An 18610-nucleotide genomic window follows, 5' to 3' on the forward strand; every position below is an offset into this window, starting at 1 on the left:
AGCACTTTCAGTAACTTATAAATATGCACCTCATTTTTGACAGTTTTTTAAAATGCCTTACAGACATATGCCTCCACAGATTTGCACATTTTATACTCCTTGCTTAACATATACAGATAGGACGGCACGGTGGCACAGTGGTTAGCACTGCTGCCTCACAGCACCAGAGACCCGGGTTCAATTCCCAGCTTGGGTCACTGTCTGTGTGGAGTTTGCACGCTCTCCCCGTGTCTGCGTGGGTTTCCTCCAGGTGCTCCGGTTTCCTCCCACAGTCCAAAGATGTGCGGGTTTGGTGCATTGGCCATGCTAAATTCTCCCTCAGTGTACCCAAACAGGCGCCGGAGTGTGGAGACTAGGGGATTTTCACAGTAACTTCATTACAGTGTTAATGTAAGCCTACTTGTGGCACTAATAAATAAAAAATAAAATAAACTTATTTTTGTTCTCAATATTGACAATTTTACAACTCGCTTCAGTAGAACGCAGAATTTTTTTAATAGTCTGCATGCAACTCTTACCTAGCTGCAACCCCTCGTGCAGCCAACGGCTTCATCAGACTAGCATATTTCACAGTTTTCTTCTGATTTACTTTATCCAAAATATTTTTTCGTAGAACTCGGGCCAGGCTCAGCTCACCGCTACACACTAAACGGAACACAAGTTCCATCAGCAACTTCAGGATGTCATCTGATAGTTCCACCAAACTGGAAAACGAAGCACCAACAAGGAATTGATCCGATGGCAGTCAAGTACAGCAAAAACACCACTGCAGTTCAGTAGGGCAAAATTCATGCAATTGGCAATGTAGCTCAGCTAGAAAGCAGACTTCTGAAAAAATGTACAGGAAAGTTAAATGGAAATGTATTATTAAATATTAAAAAAGCAGTGCAGGGATACTTCCACATTATAAATTTGATATTCCAGTAACTAAAGCGCAATGTAAATCACAAGTTTCCATTCAATCGTGTGCTCCCCTATCAGAGCTATGAATTGGAGATGATCATTGTCATTTAATGTCACGAACACACACATTGCTGAGGTTTATGCTCGATTTACTCACCATTTCCTGAGCTAGTTTTGCATCCTTCCTCCAAGATAAATGGTAATAATTTCCTACATTGAAACAGTAACTACACTTCAATGGCACTGTATTGGCAGTAAAACGCTTTGGGATGGCCATGTTGAGCTCGTGAAAGGTGCCATATAAATGCAAGTCTTCCTTACATAAATAGAAATTTTCACTATGATAAACTCAAAAGGGCAACTGGGTGTAGGGTGTGAATTACAGACCTCATTCGAGCTCCTCTGGAGTTACTTTCTCCTCCTAATCTCATTTCTCTAATTCTCCGTGCTTTTGCTGAGAGAAATCTTTCAAGTCAGAATAGCTACTTGCTACCAACCTGTGCCTAGAGCAAAGCGAACTAAGCAAAGGGAAAAAAAAATAAATTGGGGAGGAAATGTTAAGTACTTTAGGGCAACATGTTGGCGCAGTGGTTAGCACTGCTGCCTCACAGTGCCAGGGACCCGGGTTCGATTCCCGGCTTGGGTCACTGTCTGTGTGGAGTTTGCACGTTCTCCGTGTCTGCGTGGGTTTCCTCTGGGTGCTCCGGTTTACTCCCACAGTCCAAAGATGTGCGGGTTAGGTTGATTGGCCGTGCTAAATTAGCAGGGTAAATATGAGGGGTTGCGTGAAAAGGGCCTGGATGGGATTGTAGTCAGTGCAGACTCGATGGACTGAATGGCCTCTTTCTGCATTGTAGGATTCGATGATTTCTGTTAGCTATTACAGTTTTCATGTCATCCGTACTTGCACCTTTACATCACCAGATAGAACGGAGTTTGCTGAACCATATGTCTAACTAAACTATCAAAAAAAATATTTTTCTTCAATCTATTCCTTCTACAGCCCACGCACGACAACTTCTATCATGTTATTTACCCCACATCATCTTCTGAAGGCATAATCTCCTTCGTCCACAAATGTATTCATGTAAAATTGCTCCCTGGTGTAGACTCTACACATTTTCCAAATTCTACAGATTAGGTTTTTGGCGAATGTAATCTATGAAGTATACATGCGTCAAAACTAGAAATGACATTCAGTATATGGAGATTCAAGCTATTTACTAAGAAACAGGATCATGTTCTGTGCCACTCAATATAGCCTAAGGTATTACATTAGGAACCACCACAAATGTTTAACTGCTCTTATATAATTCATTCAAACACCCATAAATCGGCACTCAATGCATTTAATCCATGAATGCAAATTTCAGTGGAGCTGGTGACATGAACACTTTGGAATGTGGAAGAGGGTGTGAGGAACTCTCATCCTACTGTTTTGTGATGAAGCACATTGCAGGTCCAAAGCAAACACCATTTCCCCTCTTTGAAGTATTTTGATCATGTATATAAAGGTCCATCAGGCACATACGGACCTCTCACCAGGAGAAAGCAACTATCTACTCCTAGGTTGTGTAACTCGACAACTTGAATGGTGGCACCCTGAAAAGATGATCTGCGCATTCGCTTATTTCAAGATGGCACGATGATGGCCAACGTGCTACATCGGATCCTTTCCTGACACCAACAGCACTAAGCAAGGCTGTGCATTGGCTCCAGCTCTCTTTGCCATTTACTGCTCCATGCTCCAAGTGCACACCAAGAATTTGATGCAGGAGTACACGTTCAATTCAGGGCAGACTTCAACCTGCAAAGGTTCAAGGTTTGTACAAAGGTAACTGAGCAACTTTTGTTCGTGGACAATTGCACTCTCTTTGCACACACTCCAGAGGACATTCAGCTGCTTGTTGATCGCTCTGCCCTAGCCACTTGGCCTGACAACAAGTCTGTGGGCGACAGAAATCTTGCACCAGACACAAATTCTGATGTCAGGATAACTCCCTCATACCAAAGATTAACAGAGTTAATTTCAATAAAATCAATTTATTACTGCAAAGTTTAATTTCTATTAAAAAAAAGTGAAACTCAAAAATAGGTCGGGGGCTTACAAGATCTTCTGACAAAGAAATAAGGCAGGATTTTCCGGTCGTACTCGTCCCGGAAAATCTCACCCGAGGTCAACGGACCTTTGCATGGTCCGTGTCCCGCCTGCGACGATTCCCGTGGTGGGCAGGAGAGTAAAATTCCCCCGAGTGTTTAGAAATTTCAGAATCTCCAAATATGATGGGAATAATGGAATAAGTACACTTTCTTAATTAATTAGCCTGACTAGTTACAAATGCGCTTACTGTGAATAGGCAGTGGGACCATAAAATTAAGTGGCAGAAACTAGAGACAGACAGGGTAACAAGGGGCAATGGTAGATATCGCATTAAAACCATCCCCTTTGACCCATGAAGTAGAGGAAATAGACAGGTTTACCACTTGGAACTCATCAACAAACACCAACAATAAAGTATCTCAAGTATACTTCACAGGTGCATTAAAATGCAAAAATAGACAAGCATAAAAGGGGTTATTAGGTCAGGTGGCCCAAAGCTTGGTCAAAGAAGTGGGTTTTAAGGAGCATCATAATGGAGGAAAGCATAACTTCCAATGTTGGAGCAATTAAAAATGGTGATGCTCAAGAGTAAGAGTTTTAACAACACCAGGTTAAAGTTCAACAGGTTTATTTGGTAGCAAATACCATTAGCTTTCGGAGCGCTGCTCCTTCGTCAAATAGAGTGGATAACCTGTTGGACTTTAACCTGGTGTTGTTAAAACTCTTACTGTGCTTACCCCAGTCCAACGCCAGCATCTCCACATCATGATGCCCAAGAGGCCTGAATTAGATCAGCATAGATATCAGAGTGTGGGGCTGGAGGAGATTACAGAGATATGGAAGGGCAAGGCCATGGAGGGATTTGAAATCAAGAGTGAAAATTTTAAAAACAAGGCATTGCTTAACTGGAAATCAACACAGATCAGTTAGCAGAGGGATGATAAGTGAACAGGACTTAATGCGAGTAAGGACATGAGCAGCTTAGCTTTGGATGCCCTCACAGAAGTTGAGGGGCCAGATTAGAATGCGTTGGAATAGTCCAGCCTAAAGGTAACAAAGGAATGATCAAGTTTTTCAGCAGCAGACGGGCGGAGCAAGGGGTGGAGACGGGCAGAGCAAGGGGTGGAGACGGGCAGAGCAAGGGGTGGAGACGGGCAGAGCAAGGGGTGGAGACGGGCAGAGCAAGGGGTGGAGACGGGCAGAGCAAGGGGTGGAGACGGGCAGAGCAAGGGGTGGAGACGGGCAGAGCAAGGGGTGGAGACGGGCAGAGCAAGGGGTGGAGACGGGCAGAGCAAGGGGTGGAGACGGGCAGAGCAAGGGGTGGAGACGGGCAGAGCAAGGGGTGGAGACGGGCAGAGCAAGGGGTGGAGACGGGCAGAGCAAGGGGTGGAGACGGGCAGAGCAAGGGGTGGAGACGGGCAGAGCAAGGGGTGGAGACGGGCAGAGCAAGGGGTGGAGACGGGCAGAGCAAGGGGTGGAGACGGGCAGAGCAAGGGGTGGAGACGGGCAGAGCAAGGGGTGGAGACGGGCAGAGCAAGGGGTGGAGACGGGCAGAGCAAGGGGTGGAGACGGGCAGAGCAAGGGGTGGAGACGGGCAGAGCAAGGGGTGGAGACGGGCAGAGCAAGGGGTGGAGACGGGCAGAGCAAGGGGTGGAGACGGGCAGAGCAAGGGGTGGAGACGGGCAGAGCAAGGGGTGGAGACGGGCAGAGCAAGGGGTGGAGACGGGCAGAGCAAGGGGTGGAGACGGGCAGAGCAAGGGGTGGAGACGGGCAGAGCAAGGGGTGGAGACGGGCAGAGCAAGGGGTGGAGACGGGCAGAGCAAGGGGTGGAGACGGGCAGAGCAAGGGGTGGAGACGGGCAGAGCAAGGGGTGGAGACGGGCAGAGCAAGGGGTGGAGACGGGCAGAGCAAGGGGTGGAGACGGGCAGAGCAAGGGGTGGAGACGGGCAGAGCAAGGGGTGGAGACGGGCAGAGCAAGGGGTGGAGACGGGCAGAGCAAGGGGTGGAGACGGGCAGAGCAAGGGGTGGAGACGGGCAGAGCAAGGGGTGGAGACGGGCAGAGCAAGGGGTGGAGACGGGCAGAGCAAGGGGTGGAGACGGGCAGAGCAAGGGGTGGAGACGGGCAGAGCAAGGGGTGGAGACGGGCAGAGCAAGGGGTGGAGACGGGCAGAGCAAGGGGTGGAGACGGGCAGAGCAAGGGGTGGAGACGGGCAGAGCAAGGGGTGGAGACGGGCAGAGCAAGGGGTGGAGACGGGCAGAGCAAGGGGTGGAGACGGGCAGAGCAAGGGGTGGAGACGGGCAGAGCAAGGGGTGGAGACGGGCAGAGCAAGGGGTGGAGACGGGCAGAGCAAGGGGTGGAGACGGGCAGAGCAAGGGGTGGAGACGGGCAGAGCAAGGGGTGGAGACGGGCAGAGCAAGGGGTGGAGACGGGCAGAGCAAGGGGTGGAGACGGGCAGAGCAAGGGGTGGAGACGGGCAGAGCAAGGGGTGGAGACGGGCAGAGCAAGGGGTGGAGACGGGCAGAGCAAGGGGTGGAGACGGGCAGAGCAAGGGGTGGAGACGGGCAGAGCAAGGGGTGGAGACGGGCAGAGCAAGGGGTGGAGACGGGCAGAGCAAGGGGTGGAGACGGGCAGAGCAAGGGGTGGAGACGGGCAGAGCAAGGGGTGGAGACGGGCAGAGCAAGGGGTGGAGACGGGCAGAGCAAGGGGTGGAGACGGGCGGAGCAAGGGGTGGAGACGGGCAGAGCAAGGGGTGGAGACGGGCAGAGCAAGGGGTGAAGACGAGCGGAGCAAGGGGTGAAGACGAGCGGAGCAAGGGGTGAAGACGAGCGGAGCAAGGGGTGAAGACGAGCGGAGCAAGGGGTGAAGACGAGCGGAGCAAGGGGTGAAAATGAGCGGAGCAAGGGGTGAAGACGAGCGGAGCAAGGGGTGAAGACGAGCGGAGCAAGGGGTGAAGACGAGCGGAGCAAGGGGTGAAGACGAGCGGAGCAAGGGGTGAAGACGAGCGGAGCAAGGGGTGAAGACGAGCGGAGCAAGGGGTGAAAATGAGCGGAGCAAGGGGTGAAAATGAGCGGAGCAAGGGGTGAAGATGAGCAGAGCAAGGGGTGAAGATGAGCAGAGCAAGGGGTGAAGATGAGCAGAGCAAGGGGTGAAGACGGGCAGAGCAAGGGGTGAAGATGAGCAGAGCAAGGGGTGAAGATGAGCAGAGAGGAAGGGGTGAAGGTGAGCAGAGGAAGGGGTGAAGGTGATCAGTGGAAGGGGTGAAGATGGGCATCGTTATAGAGATGGAAATAGGCAGAGTTAGTGATGATGTACATGTCATCGGAAGCTCATCTCAGGGTTAAACATGACATGAGGTTTGTGAACAGTATGGTTCAACCTCCAACAGTTGCCAAGGAGTGGGATGGAGTCGATAGCTGAGAATGACGTTTGCAGCAGGGACTGGGGACAATTACTTTGGTTGTCCCAATATTTAATTGGAGGAGTTTTCTGCTCATCCAGTGCTGAATATTGAACCACCAGCAGTGCAAGTTGAGATGATTTCTTTTTTGAGGGTGGGTGCGTAAGTGCAATATGTAGAAGGAGTGCATATTTTCTACTTGGAATGTTATGAATTTTTCATATTAAAAAAATTTAATGTGATAGAGATTATTGCTACTGATACGTTTCATTGTTTTTACTACTTTAGGCTTATGACAACAAATCCAAGTACTTTTGGTCCTCATTTTAAAATTCAACTTCTCTTGCACCATTATTAAAAACATGGGAAATGTAATACTTTGGAGCCAATGGATTTTAAAAAATCAGTGAGGAAAAATTACCTGGAATATTAATATATAGTGATTGTCAACATTACTCACCAGAGCTCATCCACCACACGCACCAATACGAAGAATGTATTCTTGCTCACCCGTTTTTTGAAAGTCTCTGGGCAGTGGCAAAATTTCTCATAAGTGGTCATTAGTTAAGCAAAACAAAACAATGTCAATTGTTGTATACTGAAAAAAACAGGCCCACAGATTTCTTTACAGCACTTGTCATTCCACTTTACAAAGGGCATGAAGACCCACAGGGAAGAGGTGATTTTGATTCTGCAACCCATGTGGTCTTGCAAGTGAGCTATGAACTCTCAATGAGAGCTAGGCTAAATGAATCATTGAGATTCAAATTCTACCATCTGATCCACAAGATAGTAATGTATTTTGTTTTCTTTTCAACGTAAAGCTCACCTCTCCCTCACTTTTCAAAAACGCCGAATATCTACAACCTAAAAACTTTCCAATGTTTGCAAACTGGACAAAATTGGTCACCTGGCAACCCAAACAGTGAAATGCTTTTATTCACTAATCTGTGGATAGGAATTTATGCCGCAGAATTAACCAGACTTCAGATCATAAGTCATACTTAAAGGAAAAGGATTACGAATAGGCAAAACCTGGATCATACTGACGTTGCTAGTCAGTGTACCGATTGCCTCTGTTGTCCAAGGATAAACCAACCCAATGGCTGAAAAGGTCTTCCCGATCCAAAGAGCTCATAAGCTATACAAGAGCTGTTGAAAAATGTGGGGGGAGGTTCGAGAACAGAAATGAAGAATAATTAGAGGTGCAGCGCTGCATATCAGCTCCTCCATCCTATTGTCGTTTCTTGTGCACAAGATCAATGTGTCTTACTGATCTATCCTTTCGTGCCAAGCTACATCCAGCAATCCGGCATAATCACTAAAAGATATCGATAATGCAGTTTCTTGATGATCTCCTCAGGAGGAATGAATGTCCGGTAAGTGGTCAGGAATGCCTCACAGTAAAGGACCAGATCTGGAAGGCAAGACATGCAAATTGAAGAAAGATCCAACTGTCTAGAATGTTGATGAATTCCGGATATATTGTCCAGTGCTCCTCAAGGTTAGAACTGATCTAAAAATTACACTTTTCCCAAAGCACGGTGTTGATAACTATGTAGGATCTGTTTTGACATGCTTTGCCACTGCTCCAAAGATCAAACCCAGGCTAGCTACCAACAGCCCAGTTATTTTGTGGACCCAAGAAATGTTACATCTGAAAGTATACAATAACTTGGGTAAATCTAACACAAGTACACAATCAGGATCAAGGACAGTGAAAAACAAATACTTGTGATCTTAAGCAGCCTAACTTTGGCTTACAAAGAAATTAATACAGCACTTAGATTGGTTCCACTGGTCGGCGCAACATCGAGGGCCGAAGGGCCTGTACTGCGCTGTAATGTTCTATGTTCTATCTAAAATAGGCAATCAAAAACCAGACAATGTGTGTTCAATGCTCAAAATGGATAAATGTTACTACTTTTCAATAAAACAACCACAAATTAATTAACTCTGATTTCTACAAAAGGAAGATGGATCTAAAAGCCTGCAAAGAACTTCACCCTTCTGGAAGCCATTGCAGTAATATAGTGCATATAGGTTAAGTCCTTACCTTTACGATCTGTTTCAGTTGCATGCACTATTAGAATATCTACAGAGCCTCCTCGCACCTCTGGGCCATCCTCTCCCTAGAATAAAGTTCAAGTGAAAAACTCTTAAAATATATATGAGAAAGGAACCTCCATTTAATAAAATCCATCAATAAATATCGAAGACAGTACAAATGATATTTAACCACAGTTCAATAATTAAAGTCTGCCTCTTTTCTCAGTCTAATATATTTGCAGTAACTAGAAACTGATAATCAACATATGGATACAGCTCTGGATTCGCAGTTTGATGATGAATTTAGATTAACCTGCCCGCTCCATTTCAGTGTTCAAAATGCAATTGGTTAAGGCAAAGGATTTTGTTTTTGAGCTTGTGAGTAAATACATACATCCACATGTACATCCAAAAATTATGCATTGGACAAGCAAAGCAGTTAGATTCACTCTCTTGCCTCTAACCAATAGAAGCAATGGAAGACCATTGAAATTTTCCATTGATGTACACTGAGGAGCATAGAACCACTACAATATAAACATCCCCAAAACACTCAAAGTACATTCCTAATCGATCAAATACGAGAACATCTATGGCTAGCGGAATGTGCTCAAAACATCTCAACAGTTTGTGAAATACAAGACGACATCATTATTTATTCCACCTTTAAGTAGATATTTCAGAAGTGGAGGCAGGGACAAAATTCCTTCCCATTGCCCCAATAAGTGTTGACTGTTTTTCTGAACTCAGTATGAAAAATTTCGAATGCCTCTCTTTGCTCTAATATCTTTAAATACTCCCTTGCACTTTCTATAACTCCTCTAGGACATCCACTGTTTTGAGTCCTCTTAATCTGCCATAAGCCTTTTTTTTTCTTATCCAATGCTGTACATCTCTTGCCATCCAGGGTCCTCTGGAATTGTTGGTCCTACCCTTTATCTATACTGGAACATGTTGACATTGTACTCACTCTATTTCCTTTTTGAATGACTCCTGCTGCCCTAAGGTGGATTTTCCTACAAGTAACTGTTCCCAGTCCACTTTGGCCAGATCCTGTCTTTAGAATAGGCCTTCCTTGAATTCAGAAACCTTCTTTGCGGTCCAGCTTCAACCTTCTCAACAATTACCTTAAATCTTACTAAGTTATAGTCACTAGTGCCGAAATGCTCTCCTCCTGACACTTTTGTAAAAAATCCGTACAATCAATTAATGTGCTAATGCTCTTCTCTGTGACCAGCTCAGAGAATGACCATTAGAGGCTTCAGAACATTTGTCCCAATTCAGGGAAATGCTCCAATGGATTATAAAAAGTGTATAATATGAAGAAAGCCAAATGAAAATGCAAAAAGAACAGGAAGTCATTGAAGAGAACAAAGTTCACGAGTTTTAACCCTAAATTTAATTCAGCAGATTTTAGCCGATGATTTGCAGATCATTTCTCTTTTAAAAATATGATGAGAGAGAAGATGCTTAAGGAGAATGTTTCGGAGGGTAGGGCTGCTAAATCTTCAGTAATTAAAGATGAATCTCCTGGACTATGTTGTTAACAATCTGGAGAAAAATCATAATGGCATCAAAAAAATTATTGTTAGCACTTTGTTAGCAATAGAAATATTGGAATAAGATAAACAGGTAGAAATAGTTGCACATTGGAAAACAAGATGCACTACAACAAGTTGCCAAGCCATCTTTGATGGCACCATCCAAACTCATGACTCAAAAGGATAAAGGCTGCAAGGCGTAGGGACACCATCACCTGAAAGTTCCCTTTCAAGTTGCACACCAGCCCAAGTTGGAATTATATGGTCTTTCTTTCACTGTTATGGGGTCAAAAAAACTGGAACTCCTTCCAAACAGCACTGGGGGTGTACCTAAACCACAGGCAGCAGCTTGACTACTCACCACCACTGTCTCAAGGCAATTGTGTATCAGAAACAAATGCTGGTCTTGCCAGCAGTGCTCACATACCACGAGTTAATGAGAAAGTTATTTGGCTATTAGAGGTGACAGAACATATGATGAAACCAGAGTTGACAGCTCCATGGGAAGGGTATGTGAATGTAATAAGCTCTTTAGCTGCGATATGCACTAAGTTTCCAAAGTTTAAAATATCGAATTGTGACAGTGGAGATAATGTTTGGAAAATGGTTATGCAATTAAAACTGAACATACCAATGTGTTTACACAATTATGGGAAGTTCCCTGAATTTTCTCTCAAGCTAATTCTTGATTTCCAGAGCCAACACACAAGTATGTTTCCATCACATCAATATCACATTCTGTCATTGTCCATACAAGCCATTATCTTCCTTGTGATAATGGCATAATATACACTATATAAGGGTATTGGCCAAAATGTTACAGCAAGTACATGTTTGTGTAAAATGGAAGTCCCCTAAAAGTGCGACTTGTTTACATTAGGGAGCATTTGTACAGTGGGCTGCTCTACATTATGTAAAGAGTCCGTTACTCTAGGAATGCAGACCCAACAAGAACCAAGTCCGAAAATTTGCCTTTTTGTTATGTTTACCAGAATTAAGGTGTACAAAAGCAGCTCATCCTCCAAATTTGCAGTCTACATTTTGCAATAAAGCCTACAGAAACTGCAAAGTGTAAAAAGGCAATACTTCTCTCTCAAAACTGGAAGAAATGTATCTTGTGCACTTTACCAATAACATTCCAAAATTGACTGAAGAAACAGGTACTTACACTGCTCTGCTCTTATGCAAGACACATCTCTATGGTTATTATATGCAGCTACTAGGCACTAGTTATTCAGGGGTTTGTTTTGGTTACTCTTCAAGGACATGCGGCAATCGGATGGAGTTTGATATCCTCCTGACATTCTACGCCTAAAATTGCAATCATCAAAACGTTCTCCAGATTTTATATTTTGTTTATTACAATCATGACTACCTGCAGCAGGTTTCTTTGGGGCTGTTTTCTTGAATCTATTTTCCTGCTCCAGTGTCATCCTACATTTTATCATAACCGCTAAATTGAGCATATTCAACAGCAAATTGCAATACATTCATCAAGATAGAAAAACCCAGAGACAGGTGTAGGTTGTTGTTTACAAAATTGAATATGAATCATATTCACTCCTTTAGCTGCTGTGTAAGAGGTAGCATACAAGCAGAATTTTAAAATGACAGTGATCTAGAAGGCGTACAGCAAACAACTGGCAATATAAAATAATTAATATTAATATTATAATAAATAATAATGAATTATTTATGAATATGATTTATGAAATAATACAAAATATCTGTAACATGGTAATTAGCCCAGAACAATCACAATATTTAAAACAAACTAGAAAAAGAGCGTCAAGTCACTAAAACGTAAATGCATATAAAATTTGTGCAATACTGTATTGACAATAAAAGGGGTCTAAAATTATTAATTCCTTGGCTGGTTTGAACCTAGCACAAAAAAAACTGCATTCACTAAAAGGTCAGTGTGGTCACTGCCCACAGAACTAGAGAACTTGACAGGATAAGGAACGGACGGATAGAAACATGGAGCAGAAACTGAGACTAACGACAGAAGTGGTAAACAGATGATGATTTCAATGAAATTAATAGGTAGTAAATTGATGAGGAGAACAGAGCAGCAGAAGCAGCCAAAGATTGAAATTAATATGATTAACCAACAACTGCCCTATATTCTTCAGAGATCCTTTAATTTAAACAATATCTTCCCAGCCCTCAAAGCCTATGCCCTGCAAAGAACTTTCTTGGATCCAAGTTCTCAGTCATATGAAATTAAAGCTATGGATGGAAGAGCAAAATACATTCAAAATGACTAATGCAAAATTAATCTTTACTGGTCATACATAGTACAAGGAACAGTGCTCAAGAAAATTCTAAAAATCAAAATTTTCTTGCTTTCCTTGGCATACCCATACCTGCATGAAGTACTGCTAGAATCAGACTCAAGTACCCAAGAATGGATGAGTATTTATAAATATAGTGCACGTGAAAACAACTAGCGTGCAACAACAGGAGGGTGAAGATTTATAATAGAATGTGGGTTAATAGAATGTGGGTTAATAGGTGGGAAACAGCGAAGATTAGGCTAAGCAGTTAAATTCCATGCGAAAAACTGAATTATTTTTTACATCTCATTCCCCCTCATGAATAGTATAATTACGGACATCAAAAATGCATAGCCCTTCCCTCATGCCTAGAAATTCTGAAGTGTCCTAAGATGGCCCACTGCAAATTTTATTGCTCAATCTGTAAGTTGATGGCTAGAATTTTACATCAAAAGGTAAACGGCCAAAGTAGCATCCTCAACCACACCGATGGTAATCAAATTCTGCACACAGTATTTCAACAGAAATTCAGAAACTGAAAATTCAAACTTGACATCTAATTCAAGGTGATCAATAACACTGCAATCTGCTTTTTTATTTCACTGTAGGGACATTGCAACACATTGCCAAGTTCCTTACATCTACACATTATGCCAAATCTGCTCACCCACTGAATTATCTCCCAATACCAACACCCCACAACTGACCCCACCCCCCAGAATCGCACCTCCTCCTAGTCAGTAAAGCAATTCATGGTCTACTGGGTCCTGCGCATATCTGCATCTGTTCTGAATATTAGGATAATGCTCTGAAGCTGAGGCAACAATTGGCTGCAGTCTGTACAATTTGAGATACTGTTCTATTACTGTTCTATTACTGTACATCTCACAAAAACAAATCCACACTAAAATACCTTTCATCTTCTCTTTCTTTGAGGCAGAAAGGGGAGTGAATGTAAGAGGCTTCCTGTGGTTAGTGAAAAACTTTACTCGTATGCTGCATATATACAAAAGCTTACAGCAGATATCATGCTGTATTCCAAGTGTACCGCTCCAGTTTTGAAAACAGCTGTTAATTGGTTGAAGGCCACAAATGAATGAAGAACAAATTTATTGCATGTTTAAAGCACCATCCAATTTAACCAAGAGTCGCCTTTCAATCATTAGTTTCCACTTTTAAAAAGGTCTAACAGATGAATCCTGCAACTCATTAAATCAATTTTGTTTATTTGTTTTGAAGTGAACTAGAGACCGATGTTAAACATCAACATTTAGCCAAATAAAACAAATGCTTTAGATGACATATATTGAGTCCTTGATGAAAAGAGTGGCATCAAGCACATTTCCTCATAGAATCACTTGTGTAAATATTGTGATAAAGCAACGAACATCTTTTATCACAGCCTATTGTTTGTATCAGTGAAAGTGACAACCTTTTCAACACCTCCATAAGCAACCAGTACTATATTATGGTCAAGATGTGGTAAATATCAAACATGCTGGGAATATTGAGCAGATTGTGTGCTAACTGCGACCATAAAGAATAGAGACATGAACTCCTCCTCATATTGTTTTGCTCGTGCTTCACATAAAATCTATCTAAACAAACTTTCCATGGCACTGTGAAAATATCAGTATCTACACCACACATGGTATACAAATAATTTATGCAACTCTGCAACAGTTTGTCCATTAAGTGCAATATTTGGAACTCTGATTAAATTTATATGACTGATAACCTGTTTAGGCTTCAACTCTCTACACAGGCATTTTCTTATCCAATTCAGAGCAGTGGCTCTTTCATACCGAAAGCAGATATAGACGGGCATTACTTTTGTCTATTCTTGGGCAATTTGTGATAGGCCACTCAAAAAGCTTGAGAAATGAAGCAGAAAATGCTGGAAATGCACAGACCAGTCAGTATCCTTGAAGAGAAAGGGCAGGTTATGATGTTCCCAATGATTGTAATTCACCTATTCTACTGACAGTTCAATCAGCTGTTTAACGAAACCTAGGCTCTATCCAAACAACGCTGGCACTAAATTGCGACAGCAAAAATTTGATGCCTGGTTTGCAAGATTGCTGAGTTGAATAAGTTTCATTGGTGTCTAGGTTATTATTTAAGAGGATTCTACTGTATTTCCATTTATTTCTATTATATTTAATCTGATATAAACACACTTTTTTGTTATTTGTTTATGGGACGTGAGAGTCGCAGGCTAGGCCAGCATTTATTGCCCATCCCCAGTTGCCCTCGAGACGGTGGTAGTGAGCAGCCTTCTTGAAGTATTGTAGAGATGCCCAGAGTGTTCTTATGAAGGGTGTTTCAGAATTTTGACCCAGCAACAGTGAAGGAATGGAGGTAAAGTTCAAAGTCAGAATGGTGTGTGACTTACGACAGAACTTGCTGTGGTGGTGTTCCCATGCCTCTGTTGCCCTTGTTCTTCTAGAAGAGAGAGATCATGGGTTTGGAAGGTGCTGTTGAAAGGGCCTTGGTGCACTGCTGCAGTGTATCTTGTGGGTGGTACATACTGCTGCCACAGTGTGTTGGAGGAGTAAATGTTTATTGCAGTGGGTGAGGTGTTGATCAGCAGGTTGCTTTGTTCTGGATAGCATTGAGCTTCTTCAGTGTTGTTGCAGCTGTAATCATCCAGGCAAGTGGAGAGTATTCCATCATACTCCTGCCTTGTAGGTGCTGGACAGGTTTTGGGGAATCAGGTGCAAGTTATTCTCTGCAGAATTCACAGCCTCTGACCTGCTCTTTAACCACAGTATTTTATATGGCTGGTCCAGTTCCGTTTCTAGTCAATGGTAACTCCAGGAGGTTGATAGTGGAGGATTCAGCGATGGTAATGCCATTGAATATCATGAGGAGATGGTTAGATTTTCTCTTGTTGGAGATGGTCAGTGTACTGGGAAATGCACATACCCATAACACATATAATCAATTATCCAAGCAGAGAATGCAAATATCTCATTTCAATGTGTTCCAATGACATGGAATCTTCGTATCAAAGATAACCTTGCCAAATTAGTCATGGCTTATTGCTTCATCAGTCCCATGCCCACAGTTCCAGGGAAAGAGAGACAAGATGCTCAGGGAGGAATCCACGGTGGATGGTAGAGAAAAGAGAACCACCATTACACCCAATTCTCTATTTGAGATCCAAGCTACTCGAGAGCACCAAGTCAAGTTGCAGACCCAGTTGCAGCTAACTCTGTAGAAAATCCTGTGGCTTTGCAACAAAACCAAACTTGACACCAGTAGTGCCTGGCCCATAACATAAGACAGAAATGTCCAATGTTTTTACTAGTTAAGGGGCCTGTGTGCCCCTTTCTGGGATTCTTCATAAAGCTATGCCTAAACTATTTGCTTTTTATAAATCTTAAATCTGAGATCACTAAGACATTTGCTAGCCGAGGACATCAAGGAATATGGAACCAAGATGGGTAAATAGTTAGCCATGGTTTGAATGGTCTAAGTCCTAATATTTCATATGGCTTGATGTCAAATTTTATCTAATGATGTTTCTATGAAGCATATGTTGTGGGAAGTTTTGCTACACTAAAGGCACGCTAAGTAGTTATTTTGTTGCAGCTAAATGACTGATCTTGAAATTCTTATTACATATCAGCTTCCAAAATCTTCACAGTTCACATGAAAAATTTTGGTGCAATGCCTTTGAACAACTCAAATGTTATGGTCTAAAGAGTCAAAGCAGCTGAGAGACTTTAAGAATGTTTCACTCACTATGCCATACAGTGCCACAGTAGACTGCAGGCAACTGGGAAATAACACTTGTGAAAATTGCTGGGTTTATTGTTTTTACTTTAACACAGGAAAACTAACGTTTAACCTAGCAACAAAATGATGAGGCTTCTACCTCACAGGAATTGAGGGATCAGTCCCCTTGCTGATGAATATTGCTCAGCTGGCAATTTAACATAAAATGGAATGAAAAAAAACAACAAATTAGTCCACAACCCCTGCATCAGTCTAAACACATTCTATGCTAAAGGATACATTACCTCCTGTTTGAGTGTTAACTTAGCCACAATCTCTTCATGGTCTATGAGTGACAATTCATCTATTACATCATTTTGATCCAAATCTGGTGAATTCGGTGTCTCCCCGCGCCTGGAAAAGAGAGATTCCGTACAGAAAGGATCAATGGATATATTAGACAGAGTTCATGCAACACCAAAATAAGTGAAGAAACAGAATACACAAATATAAATATAACATACAAAGTGAGAAAACTCTTGAGGGGAATTGAGCTTTGAACGCAGTTGATTTTTTTGGTATCTTGGTATATGCCTGGCTCAAGTAATGGCAGCAAGCTAACGGCTTTGGCTTAAGTGGGTGAAAACCAATCAGCTGAATGCTGCACAGGGGTAAACTGTAACCGAAGAATGTACTGCTCTAGATTTCGAAGTTTAAAATTGCCACAAAGGAAAAGTGGGACCACAGTATGGTTTCATTCTGATTTTCAATCACTATTTCCTGGATGCCATCCAATTTACCAACTTTCAGATTCATAATTTCCTGCCCAGTTTAATTCTAATGCATTCTCTCCTCTCAGACCATCAGCTCTTTTTTGGGATCCATCTTCATTACACTTCTCTTGTATGCCTGCCTTCCTTCCTTCCTACCTGTGCAGCCAGTGCAAGTGGTCTAGGCGTTGCCTCCTGCCCATGTGATCACCTATTGTACATTCAAAGCATCCACTGCAGTCTCCTTCTTCACCCATGTTACCTCTCAACAGTAACATCCACAAATCATCTCCATTTGATGGTACTCAGCTATACCTCAGTAACTCTGACTATCTGTCTGACATCTAGATGTGGTTGCACCAGAATCACAATGGAATATTAGGGAGACTGGTCTCAGTTGGATACCACCAAAACTTATTTCTGTGTTGCTCAGACCCGGACTGTGCCTTCAGGTTGCACCAGACATTATGTAAATAATGTTTGATCTGGAGCCAAAATACAAAAGGGCATGAACAAGACAGCTTACTTAACTTTTGCCTTTTTTCCCTGCCTTATTCCTACTGAAATCTTAATCTGCGCTGTTGCCACCTCCTCCATTTTAACATCAATCATCAGGTGTCTAAATCCCACTCTCCAGAACCCCCTTTATAAATCACTCCATCCCATTTTTCTCTTCCAAGCACCAGTTTCTCAATCTCCAGGAATTCTAATTGGAGCAAAATTAACTTCGGTATCTCCTTGTCCTGTATTGTCTTACTTAATTAACACTCCAAATCCATGCCTACTTAAATGATCTGTACATTCCTCCCATATATTAATTTTAAATCTTCATCTACAAATCCATGACCTTGCCCACCTATATAAACTTTCCCACCCTTAGACGGTTCAATTCCCGCTTGGGTCACTGTCTGTGCGGAGTCTGCACATTTGCGTGGGTTTGCTCCAGGTGCTTTGGTTTCCTTCCACAGTCCAAAAGACATGCTGGTTAGGGGCACCGACCATGCTAAATTCTCTCAGTGTACCAATACAGGCGCCAGAGTGTGGCGGCTAGAGGGTTTTCACAGTAACTTCATTGCAGTGTTAATGTAAGTCTACTTGTGACATTAATAAATAAACTTTAAAACCATCTGGCCTGTTGTTTCCTCTAACCATGACCTCCTGAGCCTGTGTAGAGCTTTCAAGTGTCTAAATCCCACTCTCCAAAACGCCTTTTGTAAATCACTCCATCCTATTTCTTTCTTCCTACCTTTAAACATCTTAAAATTTACTGATTTGACCAGTTTTTCTCTTAAGTCCCAATTCTATTTAAACAGTCACAAATAATCCAGTCAACATTAAGCTGACTTCCCTGCTGCACAACCTTAAAAACAATGTGAAGCTAATAGTCTGAAATATTATATTCGCTGTAGGAAATATATAAAGATCTTGCAGCTTTTGGATTATGAAGCAGATTCCAATTGTATTTATGTAGCATATACCTGAACAAATTGCAAATTGAATGGAAGCATATTTCATCATATAAAAAGTAAGCAAAAATCTTTACATATACCAATTTCAATGTTATGAAAAAATGGTTTGTATATGTACTAGTGTTAAGTGACAGTATATAGTCAAATTTGAGTAACTATAACCCAGAATAAATTTGGCTCAAAGTTTTACTTTGATTGGGAAAGAGGGATGTAAGATTAGGTGTACAATCCCACCTGTCATCTTTGTCTTGATTTTCCTTTTCATTCGTTGATTTCGGAGAGTTATGATGGATCTCTTGTTCATTCAGAGACCCAACAGGCTCCTGGAGGGAAACAAACTACGTTAAGCAAGATTGTAAAATTGCACACCAGGAATT

The 18610-nt window shown here is 42.5% G+C and overlaps 1 protein-coding gene across 9 annotated transcripts in view; it reads right to left on the bottom strand.

Annotated features, from left to right (window-relative positions):
* Positions 1 to 18610, bottom strand: part of rapgef1b (Rap guanine nucleotide exchange factor (GEF) 1b) — a 191563-nt gene that overhangs the window by 22693 nt on the left and 150260 nt on the right. For all 9 annotated transcript variants that reach the window (XM_078226333.1, XM_078226332.1, XM_078226331.1 and 6 more), the window contains 6 exons: positions 18468 to 18556; positions 16300 to 16408; positions 8459 to 8534; positions 7735 to 7819; positions 6863 to 6955; positions 519 to 704 (listed from right to left, as the gene is read on the bottom strand). In XM_078226333.1, the coding sequence (XP_078082459.1) occupies positions 519 to 704; positions 6863 to 6955; positions 7735 to 7819; positions 8459 to 8534; positions 16300 to 16408; positions 18468 to 18556 (638 nt within the window). The remainder of the gene's footprint in view (positions 1 to 518; positions 705 to 6862; positions 6956 to 7734; positions 7820 to 8458; positions 8535 to 16299; positions 16409 to 18467; positions 18557 to 18610) is intronic.

This window comes from Mustelus asterias, chromosome 13 (assembly GCF_964213995.1).
Source record: "Mustelus asterias chromosome 13, sMusAst1.hap1.1, whole genome shotgun sequence".
In the NCBI taxonomy this organism is placed as follows: domain Eukaryota; kingdom Metazoa; phylum Chordata; class Chondrichthyes; order Carcharhiniformes; family Triakidae; genus Mustelus; species Mustelus asterias.